At 39.8% G+C, this 19,297-nt stretch overlaps 1 protein-coding gene across 1 annotated transcript; it reads left to right on the top strand.

The window, feature by feature from the left end:
- The first annotated feature begins 122 nt into the window (after window positions 1-122).
- si:dkey-109l4.3 (uncharacterized protein LOC559137 homolog) lies at window positions 123-8,957 on the top strand. Its single transcript, XM_037540402.1, has 4 exons — window positions 123-489; window positions 2,202-2,393; window positions 4,263-4,345; window positions 6,030-8,957. Exons 1-4 carry the CDS (start codon window positions 288-290, stop codon window positions 6,066-6,068), a joined length of 516 nt encoding a protein of 171 aa, XP_037396299.1. The 5' UTR covers window positions 123-287; the 3' UTR covers window positions 6,069-8,957.
- Window positions 8,958-19,297: the final 10,340 nt, after the last annotated feature.

The raw sequence follows: 19,297 nt of genomic DNA, 5'->3' as shown, positions 1-19,297 counted from the left end.
ATTTTTATATTACTTCAATATTTAATTCAGCTGGCGTCTTTCTGCACAACGTATATGCGCATTTAAGCCAGGCGTTAGCCGAGGGCTGCAATGGGAGGGACAAGCCGCTTAAAATGCGAATTTTGGAGGAATTATTTCAGAATTTAAACCGTAAAGCGCTTCAAAAGAAAACAGACAAATTTGCCAGTAGTGTTAACCTGAGCTTTATTAGACACCTTTTTTTTTTTTCCTGCTGTGCACTTTTAAACGCAAGTGGGTGTTTGTGGAGTGAGAGAAGAGTGAGAGAGATGGATGTGAGTGAGGTGAGTCACCTGGGCGGCTTGTTGTCCCGCAGTGTCCAGCCTCAGGAGCAGAGATGGGGAGCTCCTGCAGTGTTTATGTCCAGCAAACGCAAACGCAGTGATGTGAGCAGCATGAACGGAGGTGGAGAAGGAGAGAACAGGGGGGCTGCAGCTTCACTCCCCACCCAAACACCAGCCAGGAAGCACAGTGAGTGGAGTGAGGAGCAGGAGGGTGCAGTGCGGGTGCTGAGCTGCATCTGTTGGATTAGAATCAATGTATTCAGTCAAATGTTCCTTCAGCGTTTGGGGAAAATAAAATGCTGCTTCCAAACGTAAACAAACACACAGAACAGCAATGCATTGCTTTTATTATGTATAGCTGCTCTCCCAAATCTGGCCGTGCAGTAGCTCTTGCTCTGCACATAGAGCAGAAAACCCCAGGAAACCTGCTTTGAGAGAGAAGAAACGTCAATAAGAACCCTTACGTTGACAGGGTGAATATATTTTAATAAGACATGACCACAAATTAATATATTGAGGCTACAGGTTTGGGGCTGAGGTTAGGGAACTGGCCCTGTGACCGGAAGGTCGCCGGTTCAATCCCCAGTGCCAACAGTCCATGACTGAGGTGTCCTTGAGCAAGACACCTAACCCCCAATTGCTCCCCGCGCGCTGTGGATAGGGCTGCCTGCTGCTCTGGGCAAGTGTGCTCACTGCCCCCTAGTGTGTGTGTATTCACTAGTGTGTACGTGGTGTTTCACTTCATGGATGGGTTAAATGCGGAGGTGGGATTAAAAAAGTATCACTTAACTTAAGCTTCTCATGTCCAAATTCAGTTGTACAGAACCATAAACACTTTGGCATGATTAAAGCTTATTACATCATGAAATTGTTCTTCATATTGATTATGTTAAGAATGTGATATAGATGGTTCTATATAGAACATAAAAAAGGATTCATCTGTTGTTACAATGTTGACACCGTACCTATAGCAGAACCCTTTTAAAAAAAAGTTCTATATAGAACCATGTATGGCGGAAAAACACCTAGGAACCTGCCTTGCGAGGAAGACAGGGAACGGGGTTCCTAAGTTGAAATGGCGAAGATTTTTTTTAATGTGGTGTGGCCACAAATGAATATATTTAGGTGACAAGTTAAGCTCCTCTTGGTCATATACATTTATACACACTTAAAGAGATGGTTCTTCGGGGGTTCTTTGGTAGAGAAAATGATTCTGTGTAGGACCATGAACATGTAAAGAATTCTTTCCATGATTAGGATAAGGGTTCTTTAGATTAAGAATGTGCTTTAGATGGTTTTATACACAACCGTTTCAAAAAGGTTCTCTATAGCATCAGAACGAGTTCATCTATTGTTAGAGCCATGCCATAGTACCTGTAGCAGAGCCCTTTTCAGTGTGTATAGAATAATCTACAGCACTTTTTTTTGTTGTGTCTGCAAATGGTTAGGCATCTTTGGTCACATTTTTGTTGACTTTTTATAGAAAATATGCTTTTGCACATCTTAATATTATAAATTCCTTTATAAAAAGCAGAAGATTGTTCCAGAGTCTTGGGGCAGCTATAGAAGAGGTAACAGGCTATAAGAAGTTAGATGTTATAGTCAGTTATATAATTTATGTTTTATTTATTTCCAGTCTGTCAAATTGTGCACTAAAAATTGCATTAAAATGAAACATTTTTGTGTTTTACTTGTCGAGGACATGTTAACTTATTTTCACTTATATTCATTCTTGTTTTGAGAATTCTGAGCTGTTTGAGATTCTGAATTGTATCAAAATATTCAATTGTCAGAGATTTACACCCATGATTTTACAACTTGTTACTTGCATGTTGCTTACAGTGAATCACACTGCTGTTCTGAATCTTCGTAACATTATTACTTATGTGTTGTTTTTAGATGGTTTTGTCATGATTGACGGTCACAGAGGGGTTTATTACTCTGAGAGCTGGAAGCCGAATGGGAGCACACTGTACCTGCCTGTGAGAGGAAGCGTGCTGGCCAATATGGACAAATACGACCAGATCAGCTTTGAGCAGGGCTGCTTCTGCATTGGCGACGAGACAGGGAGGTTCCAGCAGAAAGCTCAAGGTATGGTATGTTAATTTGGACAGTATGGACAGCCTAGTAATCAGTGATTCATCAATGATGGTGTGATGGGAAAATATTGAATAGTCCACTGTTTAGAGTCTGCAATCTACACAGATGCAATGAAATTTCTAGGGATGCATCAGTCATGAATTTTTATGTCTGATAATGATTTCTTTTCAGCCAAATTGGCAAACAAATATATATTCCTATTTTTTGGTGATTTTTAATTTTAAGTTTTTTGCTGAAATTTCACACAGGGTGGGCCAAATGAGCACAAGAAACACATTTCTAGTACCTTATAGTTGTCAAAGACACAACATGAATAATATTATTTGTTCTTTAAAGGTATAGACTGCCATTGTAAATTTCTAAATAAAAAAATTCTGACATTTAAAAATACAAAAGAACATGAACTGAATTGCAAACAAAAATTAAGTCACTGAAACTATGAAGTGACTAGATGTTTTTTAGTGTTTCATAAATACAGTATCTCACAAAAGTGAGTACACCCCTCATATTGCTGCAAATATTATATCTTTTCATGGGACAACACTATAGAAATAAACTTGGATATAACTTAAAGTAGTCAGTGTACAGCTTACATAGCAGTGCAGATTTACTGTCCTCTGAAAAAAAACAACACATAGCCATTAATGTCTAAATAGCTGGCAAAACAAGTGAGTACACCTCACAGTGAACTTGTCCAAATTGTGCCCAATTGTGTCATTGTCCCTCCCTGGTGTCAAGTGACTCATTACAGTTACAAGGTTGCAGGTGTGAATGGGGAGCAGGGCTGTTAAATTCTCTCGTACTGGCCACTGAATATTCAACATGGCACCTCATGGCAAAGAACTCTCTGAGGATGTGAGAAATAGAATTGTTGCTCTCCACAAAGATGGCCTAGGCTATAAGAAGATTCCTAACACCCTGAAACTGAGCTATAGCATGGTGGCCAAGGTCATACAGCGGTTTTCCGGGACAGGTTTCACTCGGAACAGGTCTCGCAAAAGGTCAACCAAAGAAGTTAAGTCCACGTGTTCAGCTTCATATCCAGAGGTTGGCTTCAAAAATAGACGCATGAGTGCTGCCGGCATTGCTGCAGAGGTTGCCAGCACTGGGGAGCTGCGGTTCATTGAGGGAAACGTGAATTCCAACATATACTGTGAAATTCTGAAGCACAGCCTGATCCCCTTCCTTTGGAAACTGCACTGTATGGCAGTTTTCCAACACGACAACAACCCCAAATACACCTCCAAGATGACAACTGCCTTGTTGAAGGTAAAGATGATGGACTGGCCAAGTACAGTATGTCTCCAGACCTAAACCCATTAGGGCACCTGTGAGGCATACTCAAGCGGAAAGAGGAGGAGCAGAAGGTGTGACATCCTCCAGCTCCATGATGTCATCATGGAGTAGTGAAAGAGGATTCCAGTAGCAACCTGTGCAGCTCTGGTGAATTCCATGCCCAAGAGGGTTAAGGCGGTGCTAGATAATAATGGTGGTCACACAAAATACAACACAGTTTGGAAATATTTACTGTGAGGTGGACTCACTTTTGTTGTCAGATGGTTAGATATTAATGGCCATGTGTTTAGTTATTATACAGTATATAAGTTGTACAAGCTGTACACTGACTACTTTGTTATATCCAAGTTTCATTTCTATAGTGTTGTCCCATGAAAAGACATAATAATATATTGCCGAAATGTGAAGGGTGTACCACCCTTGCGACACCCCTTAAACCATAACAGGACTCCCATGGACGTCAAGACCCCCAGGTTAAGAACCCCTGCTTTAAAGGATGTCTGCTAGCAAAGAAAGAGAATACCAAAGTGCTACTTCAGTAACTCTGTGTCTGTGTTTAAACAGGTCAGGCTATCAACTGCTGGAGGTACAGCGAGCAGGACAGGAAACTTTTCGTCTCACTTTCGTACTTCTTCACAAACTGTCAAGTAAGTGCAGTGCTAAAAGTGCTAGTGTGCCCAAACATAGATCCCATTTACACCAGCAGTCTCTTACAAGCAGAATTATCTTGTTGAGACTGTTAACTTTAAGCTCAGCTTGTTCTAATTTTCTGTCTCATGATGTTGGATAATTTTTTGTTTCACCAGTCTGCATCGCCATGGCAACTTGTGCTGCAGGCCTAACCTGCTCCAGGGCCAGCTAAGTCCAGGATTTCAGATCATAAACAGTTCTCAAGCCAATCAAAGCAGAGCTTCTGACCAGTCAGGGACAGCTGTGTGACAGAGACCTTTTTGGGTCATTTTGGGTCAATTAAAAGCTATAATTATTATTCTGATAAACACTAACACAGTAGATGTTACAGATATAGTGTTGTTTTTTTACTTTTCATTCTTTGAAAAACAAGCTCATCTCATGTTTTATGTGGCTGTGTAAATGTTATGCTTTCATGTGTGCATGTGAGGATAAATCACAGCCTGAGTCTCTAAATCTGGGTTAACTGAGTAAACTGATAGCCACCATCATAAAACCAGTTAACTGCATCTGAAACAGAAACTTCCTGCTGATCCTTTCATGAATTGAATCCTGATCAGATTTTAACCACATGTTAATCAGGTTTTTCTTACCCTGAATACATTTGGTAGTCAAATCCATCTCCAGTGAGTCGTGTTGAAAGTCTGCAGTATGCAAATTGTCTCACAACACCACAGCCAAGGGCTCACTTTGTTCCTTGTCTGTTTTTTGTCTTCTTTTATGCAAAAGATGGTTGCTGCTATGAAAATTGCAACTGTGCACGCTGTTAATTTTTCATTTAGAGGAGCAATTTGTAAAATGTTTGGTTTAAAACATTACAAAATTTGCAAAAATTATCAACAAAATGAGAAGAAATAGCAATTTTAACATTATGTGAAAGATGTCTATGTAACATTGCAAAGATATTTATGAAAGTTAGCATACTAAACAGCTAGCGCCGGCCTGTCCTGTCTCATAACACCATGTTGTACCTCAAGAGGCGATAATGAGTCACTGTAGCATCAAGTCTGCCATCAATTTAACATGGGAGGATGAAGAAGTAGCTGCCTGCTCCCAGCAAGAAACCACAAAGAGAAGAATGACATAAATAGAAGAAAATCAAGAGTTAGTGTTGGCGCTACTTTTTACTGCTGCAGCTCTTGGCAAGTAAAGAGATGAAGTTTGATGCTGAACTTGCAACATTTCTTCTAGACTGGTAATTAGACAAGGGAGGAGTGAAGAGGAGGATTTTTTGGAGTGAATTCAAAAGGCTGAATCATCTTACATATTGCTCCTTTAGTGGGCTCACATTATGGAAAATGGATACGTTTTCCTTGTATTGATGTACATGAAGCAAGTGGGGCCCTCCATCCATACAGTCCATATACCGAGGCTGCAAAACCAGCCTTTTTCGAATTCATTGTTTTTGTGTTGTTACAAGAAACAACAGATTAAAATACATCCATATATATATTTGACCAACCACTTACATATATCAGTCTCAAAAGAACAGTAACAGAGACAGCCTGTGGATAGTATCTCCTTTTTCTGCTGCATTTTCTCGGCTCCAACTAAATATTGTTGTATATTGTGAAAAGAATTAGTGTTGTGATGTTTATTTCTGTAAGTTTAGTTAAAAAATTTTTTTCTATGTTCTTAAAGGTATTCCAGGAGGTGCTGAGTTCTCTTGAATGTCTGTGAGAAAGATGGATGGCAGAGTAAAACTCAGCACAGCAAAACCAAACTGCACCGAAGATTACAGCTGCACTTTGCCACTCCATAGACTACCATTCATGAAATCTGGGTAAAGGCCTATTTGAACATATTAGTATGTTAGTATTTGTATGTAGACACAGCAGTTTCATGCTGCTGAATACAGCCATATTTGTACAAGCTGTGCAGATAGGAGCTTCATCGTGTGAAAAGAGACTTCATAGCAAACTTACAGCATTGCATAACATTCAAAGTCAGGGCTGAGTTTTGAAATTTAACACTTTTATGCCACTTCAGTAATGAAAAAGTCCCTTGGTACCAATTTCAAATTTTTTCAGTAATTTTAGTGGCCAACAAGCTTGCTTGTTCCAGAATCTGGCTTTTTGATTGGCTTTCTTAAGTACATTCCCTATGTGTGCTTTTAATTTCAATACTTCTTGTTAGCCTGCAGGCCATTATGATCAGTACATATACCCACAAACACCCACCCTCATTTCTGGTTTAAGGGCAAACCCACTTGTTTTTTTAAAATTGCTGAATGATAAAAATGTTTGATGAGGTGTGAAACGCTCAGTTCTGTGAGAAACTAGAGTCAGAATTGTTCACAGTGGTGGTGATAGAAACCAGATGTCCGCCTCTAAAAGCTCCCTTGCAGAAAAAATTTGAGCAGGTTTTAGCCAAAAGCATATTTTAAAATTCCATTTATGGCTGAAAACATTCCCCAAATAATATATTAATATTTTAAGATTTTCCACTAGTTTACCATCATTAACATTCCATGTAAAACTCTGAAGACACATGTAGGTTCACTGGTGGTTTTGGATAGTAAATAAAATGTCTATATTTGTGTTGTAGTCATTGTGACCCCTGGTTACCACCACTGTAAAGGAATAAGGACCATTTCACATCAAACCGCTCTGAATCACAATGTTTACAACTCAAACACATTATTAATGCATTTTGAAATGGTTGAATTTACCTTTAAATCCCCCCACATACGGTTAGTCTGTGTATGTGTATTAAAAAGACCTAAAGGTCCTATTAATTATTCTTATGTGTCAAACAGTTGCATATGAATAAAACACAATTTCTGTCTTTCAGTTTGCTTCTTTTGGCTTGAATTGAGTTAACATGACACATTTTATTAATGTGCAGCTGTTTCACACATTTGAATCATGCAAATGCCTAATCAGTAAGTATATTTAGCTAACACCACGTGCATAGTGTAGGATTTTCCGCAGTATCTCGCAGCTGTGCATAAACTGATTTGTGGTGCCTTTATTTGTCCAGCTTTAGAATGCATTGCAGCCTGATCCTTCACTGCTACATCTGTTAGTAAATCCATGGTGGCTGTATCCAGTCTCTCTCAGCCAGGTCACGCTCGCAGATGCCCCTCCATATCCTCCTCCCTGCTGTTTGCTTGGGAGCTGGAGAGTTTGTGCCAGAGCTTTTCAGCTCGAGCTTTGAAGACTCTTTGTGCTGCATGTTTGCTCTGGTGCACCTGATGCACCTGATTTAGCTTATCAGGTGATTCTAAATCTATTTATGAGGTGAGCCTGGTACGATTGATGAAGAGGAAAGATGTGTAGTGCGGAGAAGCATGGGGTTTGAGTTTTTCCTGTAGGTAGATTGGGTATATAATGTGTTATGTTTCTGTTACGTCATATGTTTTGTTCGTGCCTTGTAAACATGGCTTTAAAGGGGAACACCTGATAGTTAAGATGTAAACTGTCATTCAGAGTGGTTTGGTGTGAAATGCTCTGTCAGAAACTTAGCGAATCAGGGTAGCTCACAATGGTGGTGATAGGGACTAGATGTCTGAAGCTTTTATAAGCACCCCTCACCGTAAGTTATTACAGAAGGTGGCTGTAAATATACCTGCTTGATATGTCTGAGACCTTGTTTAATGATAGTTTTGGCAAATGTTTTAAAAGCACATACACGGTGAAGTGTTGAATGAAGGGCATTGGGAGGAAAAATAGTCTCCACTAAAACCTGATTTTTACGATTTTTCACTGTTTTACCCTAAAGTTAGCCTAAAATGGAGTATTTATTGAGTACATTCATGGTTGAACATTCCATATATAACTCACAAGACACAAATAGGTTTACTGGTAGTTTTGGATAGTAAATAAAATATTTTTTGTCTATATTTGTGTTGTAGTCATGGCGACCCTTGGTTCCTATCACCACCATTGTGAAGAATTCTGAACCATTTCACACCAAACCGCTCTGAATTAATCTGCTTACCTACACACTGAATTCTGTAGCACTTTGGACACATCGTTCAAATTGGTGTTCACTTTCAACAAGCAAGCGATTTTGCTGTTTGAGACAGATTTATCTAAGGGTGCAGCCATATAGGAATTGCAGGCCAATGCGATTTTCTAGCTTTTTTTCCAGTGCTTACCAATGCAAGTCATTATTCTTATAAACATTTCGAAAATGTAGCTCTACTTGAATTAGCATAACAGAAGGATGTAACATTTATTAATAGGGGGTTAAAAATGCAGTGAAATTGTTAAAATGCGGATATTATAGCATTCAGATTTTCAGGAATGCAATAAAGACCATACTGTGCAAAAGCCTGAGGCACCTAAGCACATTATTTAAAGCCATTTAGTTTGGTAGTAAGTGCATTTTTGCCTTTGAAAACACCATATGTCATTATAATGGATGTAAACAAGCATAAATACTGTAAAAGATAACACGAAGGTCATATTTTGAAAAATACTGATGACTTGTGAGGTAGTTTGAAGAACAAAGTTAGGTTCCAGATTTCTCCTGGATGTGCCCAGCTATCACACAGATGTGTTTAATCACCTGAACATTTGTTCATGTGATTTATTTTTTTTTTGTGTTGTGCACATCTATCCACTGCCAATACTCTTTTTTTTTTTTTTTTTTTTTTTTTTTTTTTTTTTTTTCGTTTCTTCAAGTGAATATCTGCTGATGGCGATATATATCAAAGATTAAAGCCAGTGATGGCTGATGAGTGTCTTTGCTAGTTAAACAGAAATTGTGAGCTCCAACAGCAGAACTGATACAGTGTGCATCCAAAAGTATGTAGACACCAGCGTTTCTTCTGAAATGAAAGGTATTAATAGTTAGTTTGCTGCAGTAGCAGCCTCTACTCTTCTGGGAAAGCTTTATACTAGATGTTGGAACATTGCTGTGAGGATTTGCTTGAGCTTTAGTGAGGTCAGGTACTGATATGGATGGTCAGTTCTGGATCACTCCAACTCATCCCAAAGGTATTGGATCACTCCAGAGAATGCATTTCCACTGCTCCACAGCCCTGTGCTGGTGGGCTTTATACCCCTCTTGCCCATGCTTGGCATTGGGCATGGAGACCTTAGGCTCATGTGCAGCTGCTCCAGAGAGTCCCATTCTATTGGTCAGTGCTTTTCTGTGGAGATTATATAAGCAAGTAAATTCACTAATTAGTAGAGGCTGTCTGGATGCTCCTGGATGTATAGTGAAGATCACACTGTATTATGCCTCCCGGTGATTTTAATTATAATTTGCAGTCAGGTGGACTGTGAGCTTTGGAGAAAAGTTGAGGATGACCGTACACCACATTGAGCCGTCCCTCTTTTTTTTTTTTATTATAGGTTTTTATTTATGATTGTGCTCATGTCCTTCTGTTCTCTTGATTGAGGGTCATCATCAAGTGGTATTAGGGTCTGTTTACAAAAATTGACCCCAGATGTCCCTCCCTCTGTGTCCAGCTAGCTTGCAAATGGAATGAGCTAAAAAGGAATCCTTTAACATTTCAGTTCTGCACCTCAGAGAGACCAAATATTATATTGATATGGAAAAAATTTAAAATCTATATTTGGGATGTTGAGAATGTTCGAGCGTCGTACAATTCTCTTTATTTTGAGGTACTGTACTGTTTTAATCTGATGACTTGAGTTATGAAAATATCCATTGTTTTTATGTTTGCTTTTATACACATTTAATAAAAAATGTATTGATATGACTTCAGTTTGAATATACATGTCTTTTATTTTGTGTGTTCATTTTGCCATTGGCGTTATGATCGTTGATCTGTTTAATCCTGTGCAGAGATGAGGAATAGTAAGACTAAAAAGGACTTGCTGGATGTGTTTGGTGTCCTAAACGTAATGTGCAGCCCAAAGCCCTGAGCTGTTTAAAGCTCAGTTTAATCCCTGCATGCACACAAATCACCATTCACCATAGATGATCACATAAATAAAGGTTCTGTGCAGGTACATTTTTCATTCAATAAGGTACAGACAATGTAAATGTGCCCTCAAAGGTGCAACAGTGGTTTTCAGGTCCAATTATGAGCCTTACATAAGTTTTTCCAGGTGAAAAGTTCCTTTTCTTAGTGTTTCAAAACAGACATGGTGATGAGACGGGGTGTGTGGAGTCAATACAACTTAAAAAAATATAATTTTAATGGTTTATGGTACGATTGTGTTGCCTAACTAAAGGTATTGAGATGTATCCTTGAGGGTTCCACCCCACTGACAAGAGGGGTACTGCCCCAGTGGCCTTTATTTCTGAGTGTGTGCAGATACATGTTTTTCTTTGGATGGCAACAATATAATACCTACATGTAAATTGAAAGGACTTGTTCTGCAGAGTCAGCCTGCAATCAGAATAGACCTTTTTTATCTTGTTGGTTAATTACCTAGTCTAAAAAAGGGAAACAAAAGCTAACTACTCTAAACTACCCTATCCAGTAACCACAAGTACATGTGGTGGCCCCCTCTCTGGCCTAGGGAGCTAGATGGAGTAGACATCTATGTGATGTGAATGTATAGGCACTCCCCTCTTACCTGTTAACCCCAGGTGGTACAAACAATCTCTTGTAAAACAAAGTTAAAAGTGTGCAGGTAAAATACCACCACTAAAGTATTTCCTCCAAAATAAAAGACAAAGTCTTGCAAACCAAGTTAAAAGAAGCACTGGTAAATACCTAAAACAAAGCACATTCCCAACACAAGAGAATAAAAACAAACTAAAACAGCACATGCAATTAGTCCTCTCTTCAGCCACTTTGAAGGCCTTTTTTAAAACATAGGCTTCCCTCAAACTGTACCAGCCAGGCCTCTGCTTGGTTCTTCTCACATGACTGTTTGCAGTGCACACAACTCTTTGAAGAAAGAGACCAAGGGACAGACAGACACAAACAAAACCACCAAATACGTGCTTACATGTACCGGTCAAAAGGGGAATGAATCAAAAGATGTTCCATCATGTGTCCTGATTAAAATAAAGTGCTACATTCATACTTGGAAAAAAAAATAATCATGTAGGGCCCCTACATAGGATATTGCGTAAATTGCAATAGTGGTTTGCAAGCAAAAATGCACTCATTTCAAAAGAATCTGTTGCGATGATTAGTTTTGCATCACAACTGTTTTGATTGAACTTTAAGGAACTCTGATTATGTAAATTCAACAAACAGCATGGCTGTCAATCTAATATTCGACACATGGTGAAATAAAAAAAATCAGTAGCTGTTTTAGAAGTGGGGCTACATGTTAATGTACGTGATAGGGAAATCAGGAAGCGTCTTTGAAATGACTGCACTTAATATGATTAGCCAAATCCTTTTTGTTTCAGAGTAGGCAAGTGTGGTTTGGTTCTTTTCTTTGATACTTTCAGTGTGGTACTAGGTATCAAAGCACTCTGGTCTTATTGAGTTTTTTTTTTTTTTTTTTTAATTAAAATGACTTCAAACACTCTGGTCTGTTCCTCATGCTTCCAATCCATTCTCAACAGTTCAGTATTTTAATCCCATGTGTTACTGATCCCAAGGCACCCTAGCCAAAACGTGGGGTCATAACACTGTAACACACTCATGGCACTCAGTTGGCTCAGGGAGGCCTTAATCTGCTTCCGCTTAATGCAGGAACTTGCGGCCCTGGCTGGTAAAATCTTCCCTTCAGTCTAAACTGAACAAAGAAGGTGAATGAATGTCATTCTCCACCAAAGTTGCCAAAAGGAATATCAAAAGTTGTTAAAGGCACCTTTAATGGGCGAGATTGAAATTTGTTCTATAAATGGACTCGTTTTGATTTAACACTGAGTTAATGATGTTAATGACAGAAATTACTTCAGAGCCATTAGATGCAATTAGCCATGCTTCCAGACCCATGGATGGGGATCCATAAATTGAGACGGTAATTTTCTCACAGCTGTCAGTGGAAGATGAAGTGCACTGGTTTCTGAAATGTTCAAATGCTCCTGGGTCATTACCATACTGTACTTAACCAACATGACAGCTTTTTAAAATGTATTTATTTTCCCAATTAAATTAGTTCTCAGCTTGAACAATACGCATTAATAGGGGTTAATGAAATGTTGCACTTTTTCCCTGTTTGCACACCTTTGACGCTCAAGCGCAACTGTTATTCTGATACGTGTGCACTAGATGGCAGTAGAAGACAGCACACTTGCATCAGATTGAAAATGAATTTAAATGTCATACTGAAGTGGGACAGTATGCACTGCTTATCATCACTGGTCACTTATAATGACCTCTAATAGCCTTCCTTTTTTCCATTTAAAATTGTTCAACAAGACTGTGCTGCAATATTAAATGTTTTTTAATATTCTCTTCGAATGGAGATCAGCCAAGACATGGTCAGCATCTGAAGTGTTCTTCATTAGTTTTACACTGAAGCTATGAGGCTAATATAGTGAAAGCTTATATCCAACAATTGTTGTGCTAACTGCATACATAAATGTTACTCGTCACACATAAGACTTGCTGTGCTGTGCTACTTCTGTTTTCAGCCATGCAACATGCTATGTCTATGTTTAGAGCTAACAGTGTGGTATATAGTGTCGGATTGAGGAGAATCTATCATGATTGAGGCATGCTAATGTGGCAGCTGTAAGCTTCCAATACTTTTAAGCTACATTGGCTTCGTAGCTCCAGTGCTAAAACTAAAGAAGTGAACTTCAGACACCAAGCATGTATTGGCTAACCAAGTACATTTGGGGTAAATGTGTAAATTAGATTCATTCTGATTGATTGATTAATTTGGCTGAGCCTTTGGTTTAAGACAGAGCAGAGAAATCAGCTTTGCATGGGGGGGGTGTCTGGGGCTGGTTTAGCTCATCACCCAGCAGGGTCTTGCTGGTTGACCAGCGTACCAGCATCCGAAACACAACATGCACTGTGATTTTTTTTTTTTCTAGCAGGGAAGGAAAAGGCCTTTCTTTGAAGCTGCTAGTTCTCTCTCTATTGCAGAGCAGGTTGCAGAGAGCACACTTCATTAAAGACTGCTGACACCTCCCTGCCTCCTGTGAAGAGAAGGGACTGGCCTTCCTCTCTAAAGCTCTCTCTAAAGCTCTCTCTTTTCTTCTAAATCAACACCAGTATCCACCTGACCACATAGTGGTCTTCTCTCTCCATGGGCTTCTGACTGAAGCTCAGGTTGAGATGGCTGATGCTGATAATGCGGGTGTGTTAATAGTCCACTGAAGTGGTGTCTGTCAGCTTTGTGTAATCAGTGTCATGTCCATAATCAAGTCCAAGTCAAGGCTGGTTTTCCTTTTGATGAAAACGAATGGGATTTTTGAAAAGTGCCACCATCACATCTTGACCCAGTACATTCTACTGGGTCACAGACAGGCAGATCAACACACACACACACACACACACACACACACACACACACACACATCAAATTATATATGAACACTGACAACAGACTTTGTGTCAAACAGTGACAGGTTTGTTTTTTGTCCAGTGAAGAACAGCAAATAAAAACATCACACATTAAAATCTTAATACCAACATCTGAAAGACACTAATAAAGGAGAAGAAAAACTGTTTTCAGGTGTTTCTCTTATTCATCTTGTGTGTAATCATATGGAACAGAAAGACCAAATTTACTATACTTGTTTACTAAAGGTGCTTTAGTTGTAATGCTGTATAACAACTTAACCTGCAGTATGGAGGCTGTACTCAAGGCCAGCTAGTACGTGCTGCTTCAAAATGGTGCTGTTGTAGGAAACAAGATGATAACTATAGTAAAATAAGGTTGGATTTATTGTTTTACGTAAACAGCTCAGTAACAGAAAAAATGCTTATGTTGAAAAGAAAATCACTTACATTGCTCAGTGGGATTTTTGGGAATTTTGGTGGGAGACCACAGCTAGGAAATTTGGCAACTGGGCCAGAAGCTCACACTTCTTGACCTTCTGTAATAACACAAAAAGTCTGTGTTAAACTGTGCCCTGCGTTAGCTTGTTCCCTGCATTTTCCCAGTGAATGTCACTGGATTCTCTGAATTACGAGGTTCTCAATGAGTTGAAATGTGAAATTTACTACACATGAGTGAATGCTGCTGTGCAGTGAAGTGTGCATTAAAAGACTGGCAACCCCACCCAAACCATAAGGATGGGTCCAGTGTGGAAATTACATTGCTTAGGTTGAGTTTATTAAGTGTATAATAATAATTGGATTCCTACCATTATCTGAGTGGTCATGTAAACAGCATACTCCAATTTCTTAGATCAGAGTAAGGTCTAGAAATCCAAAGAAATCAGTTAAAAAGTGCTGGATTTTAGCTCAATAATCACATTTCTCAGTGCATGTAAACTCTGATTTCTTTTGGATTTCTTAGACCGCGCAGACTAAGACAGCGGTGCCGGAAGTAAGCAAGCAGTGTTGCTGCGAGATGCAGCAAAACACTTTTGGAGCGATAATGCAACTAAATACATGCTTGATAAAATGAAGGATTTAAATATTCATCATCTTCTACATGATGTATGTTCCTATTTTCAGGTAAAGTGCTGTGATGTTAAAAAAAATTTGCAGCATGAAGTTTGTGTTTTACATTACATTTATGTCACATCTTGTTCTGTGAGTTTATTGGCTGGTTGTAAAGCATAAATCTAATTACTGTCTGACTCATGGGGGCCTGGAGTTTCCCCATTATCTGACTACTTAAGAGCACGTAAATGTGTTGATAGGATAACTGACAAAATCTGATTTTCTGCAGTTATCGGATTATTAAGTGCATGTAAATGCCCTCAATGTTTAATAGCCAACTTACTTTCATTTGACATGATTTCAGTGTGCAGGACTGTTAGCTTGCTGTTAGTACGGATGCAGCAATGTTCATATTTGAACTCCTTAATGATGTCGTAATTCAGTGGAGAAGGACGACTTGTTTAAACCCAACCTGAAATTAGAAAGGACCATTTTACCATGTTAATTCATGTCCTTGGACACATTAACCCTCTGGGGTCCATGAACCCGCCTGCACATCAAATTTAATGTTTCTATCTCTCTCTCTGTATCTTTGTGATTATACAGCACAGAAATACCGTTCAAACATTTCCTGAATCTGCAGAGTCGCGCTTTCCATTCCTTCTTATCATACGTGACTCACATCTGGAGTTATGAGGCTACGAAGAGGGGTTGAGATACACATCATCTGCCTCTCACTGTCTGGACTTGGTGGATTTGTGTATCTGTCTATATTTTGTGTGAAACTGACCAATGGACATTCTGGAAATCTCTAAGAACTCACCCATCACACCAGAAACCCTTCATTATCATTCACTCCACATCGGAGACACATGAGAAATGGCATGCTGAGAGTTTACAGCTGCTGAAGTTGCTGCAGAGATTTTGGAAAGTAGTGATGAAGATAACAGAGCATTTTGATATGAAACATATGAGTATCACACCACAGGACTTCTGTAATGGTTATGACTGACCTGCAGGGGATAAGAAATCTCAGTATGAATGACTGAGATACTTGGCCATATCAATCCGATATTAGTCCAAAATACTTGAAAACTCATTCATGAAAATGACTGTAAGTACAATTTACTCATTTAACTTAAGTGAATACAACCATAGACATATGATATACACTGCTCAAAAAAATAAAGGGAACACTCAAATAACACATCCTAGATCTGAATGAAGGAAATATTCTCATTGAATACTTTGTTCTGTACAAAGTTGAATGTGCTGACAACAAAATCACACAAAAATCATCAATGGAAATCTAATTTATTAACCAATGGAGGCCTGGATTTGGAGTCACACACAAAATTAAAGTGGAAAAACACACGACAGGCTGATCCAACTTTGATGTAATGTCCTTAAAACAAAAAATGTCAAAATGAGGCTCAGTATTGTGTGTGGCCTCCGTGTGCCTGTATGACCTCCCTGGGCATGTTTCTGATGAGGTGGCGGATGGTCTCCTGAGGGATCTCCTCCCAGACCTGGAGTAAAGCATCCGCCAACTCCTGGACAGTCTGTGGTTCAACGTGGCGGTGGTGGATGGAGCGAGACAGGATGTCCCAGATGTGCTCAATCGGATTCAGGTCTGGGGAACGGGAGGGCCAGTCCATAGCTTCAATGCCTTCATCTTACAGGAACTGCTGACACACTCCAACCACATGAGGTCTAGCATTGTCCTGCATTAGGAGGAACCCAGGGCCAACCACACCAGCATATGGTCTCACAAGGGGTCTGAGGATCTCATCTCGGTACCTAATGGCAGTCAGGCTGCCTCTGGCGAGCACATGGAGCGCTGTGCAGCCCTCCAAAGAAATGCCATCCCACACCATTACTGACCCACTGCCAAACCGGTCATGCTGAAGGATGTTGCAGGCAGCAGATCGCTCTCCACGGCATCTCCAGACTCTGTCACGTCTGTCACAAGTGCTCAGTGTGAACCTGCTTTCATCTGTGAAGAGCACAGGGCACCAGTGGTGAATTTGCCAATCCTGGTGTTCTCTGGCAAATGCCAAGCGTCCTGCATGGTGTTGGGCTGTGAGCACAACCCCCATCTGTGGACGTCGAACCCTCATAGCATCCTCATGGAGCCGGTTTCTAACCGTTTGTGCAGACACATGCACATTTGTGGCCTGCTGGAGGTCATGTTGCAGGGCTGTGGCAGTGCTCCTCCTGTTCCTCCTTGCACAAAGGCGGAGGTAGCGGTCCTGCTGCTGGGTTGTTGCCATCCTACGTCCTCCTCCATGTCTCCTGGTGTACTGGCCTGTCTCCTGGTAGCGCCTCCAGCAAACCTTCTTACCACAGCTCGCATTGTTGTGCCATCCTGGATGAGCTGCACTACCTGAGCCACTTGTGTGGGTTGTAGAGTCCGTCTCATGCTACCACGAGTGTGAAAGCACCACCAACATTCAAAAGTGACCAAAACATCAGCCAGAAAGCAGAAAGGTACTGAGACGTGGTCTGTGGTCCCACCTGCAGAACCATTCCTTTATTGAGTGTGTCCGGCTAATTGCCAATAATTTCCACCTGTTGTCTATTCCATTTGCACAACAGCTGTGAAATTGAATGTCAATCAGTGTTGCTTCCTAAGTGGAGAGTTTGATTTCACAGAAGTTTGATTTACTTGGAGTTATATTGTGTTGTTTAAGTGTTCCCTTTATTTTTTTGAGCAGTGTATTTGGGCCTATGTGTGATCATTTAGACAGTTAGCACCATGCTTCTGTCACTTGTTAGCTACATTAGCCTTGTGGCTCCTGTGCTAAAACTACAACAAACAACACAAAAACATTTGGGGTTTCACAAAATTACCAATCTTGGCTGACTGACTGTATTATTTGTATGTAGAAAATTGTGCAAATTCAATATTTCACAAAACTGTTTTTTTTTTTTTTTTTTTTTATAATAGGAAAGTGGTTTTGAAATGACGGCACCACTGAAAGATGTTACAAAGACAGGGACATGTTTGACCTCAACCTCGACATACTGAACAAGGTAATGTTATGAATGGCTTCATAAGAACATTATGAGCAGCCTTGAGCCAGGGGCTGATGGTATATGATGCCCCCCTCCTGTGCTCCCCTTCTGTGAGCTGGTTTGATGTGAGATAAAGCAAACAATAATTTGCAGATATCTGTGTTATCATGATGTAGAGCACCGATGAAGCACGAGGATGAGTATTTAATGCATCACATACGCAGAACGTTTTAAACAAGGTGCTAATCTTGTGATCTGATCCTCACAGCAATGTAATACTGCAGCAAATGGGGACAAACTCCCTATAAATACCCCTCACTGTCAACAAATTTACAACATGTAGAGCATATTTGGTTTTGAGTTTTGTTCATTGGTGCTGTCCTGACAGATTTTCTCATTCTGTGTCTGGCAGCAGTTTATCAAAATAATCATAACAATTATCTTCTCAAAATATGGACTAAATATCTTGAGATATTTATAAATATCTTTTCTCCAAACATTGACTTAATATGTTGATATTGCTTTTTTCTCCTATCTCAAAATAATTACATATTTTCTCAAAATATTGATTTATCTTTTTTATATTTATTGATGCATAATTATTAATAAAATATTAATAATAATAATTTCAGCATAGTAAGTCAAATTCTTTTTATCAGTTCAAGGTACTAAGTCAGTATTTTAAGTCATTTCGAGATATTAAGTAAAAATACTAATACAGAAACCCCTGAACCTGGCAGCCTTCCATGAAGTTGAGTATAGTTAACACAGTTCCTTTTTTAGCTGTCTGCTGTTCATACTTCATTTTTTCAGTTTTTAGCAGAGAAAAGTGGCAAAATCTAAACAGCTTTCTAATTAATGTGTTAAGTCATTACAGACCGACTTAGAAAACATGCTGTTCTGTGTTAAAAACAGTCTGAAAGGTTTGTTTTCCTTTTGACAGGGTGGTTATATGTATATCTGTGTGTGTGTGTGTGTGTGTGTGTGTGTGTGTGTGTGTGTGTGTGCGCTGCAGTGGGGAGTGGAGTGCTGTGGGCACGCGTTCCCAATGCATCACTTTCTCAACTCCAACTCCACTATGTTTATTCAGCTTCAGTATTCATAGCATAGTGGAGACAGGCAGTCATGAATGATTACAGTTATCGCAGTGGGCCCTGAGGGCCGGCAGATCGTAACACAGATCGCAGTGTGCGTGCGTTTTGAAAAGCCTCATACAAATTTACAGCCGAGAAGGAATTTCTTCCGACAATTAGACGTGTTTCAAGCGGCAGGGCCCCTCCGGTGGAGATAAGGCTGGGTGTGTGTGTGTTTGAGTGTGTGTGTGAGTAGATCCAGTAGTGAAGCTGTGTGGAAAAGCCACCTGCACCTCCCTCCACACTGGCCTGGAGGAGGGGGAGGGTGTAACAAGCCACACATCAGACCATATCACAGGACTTCAGCTACCTACACACTGCCTCACACACAGACTAGTCAACTGTTATATGCAAAAGAA

This window comes from Pygocentrus nattereri, chromosome 8, assembly GCF_015220715.1.
Source record: "Pygocentrus nattereri isolate fPygNat1 chromosome 8, fPygNat1.pri, whole genome shotgun sequence".
In the NCBI taxonomy this organism is placed as follows: domain Eukaryota; kingdom Metazoa; phylum Chordata; class Actinopteri; order Characiformes; family Serrasalmidae; genus Pygocentrus; species Pygocentrus nattereri.
This window is presented reverse-complemented; position numbering and strand designations above follow the sequence as displayed.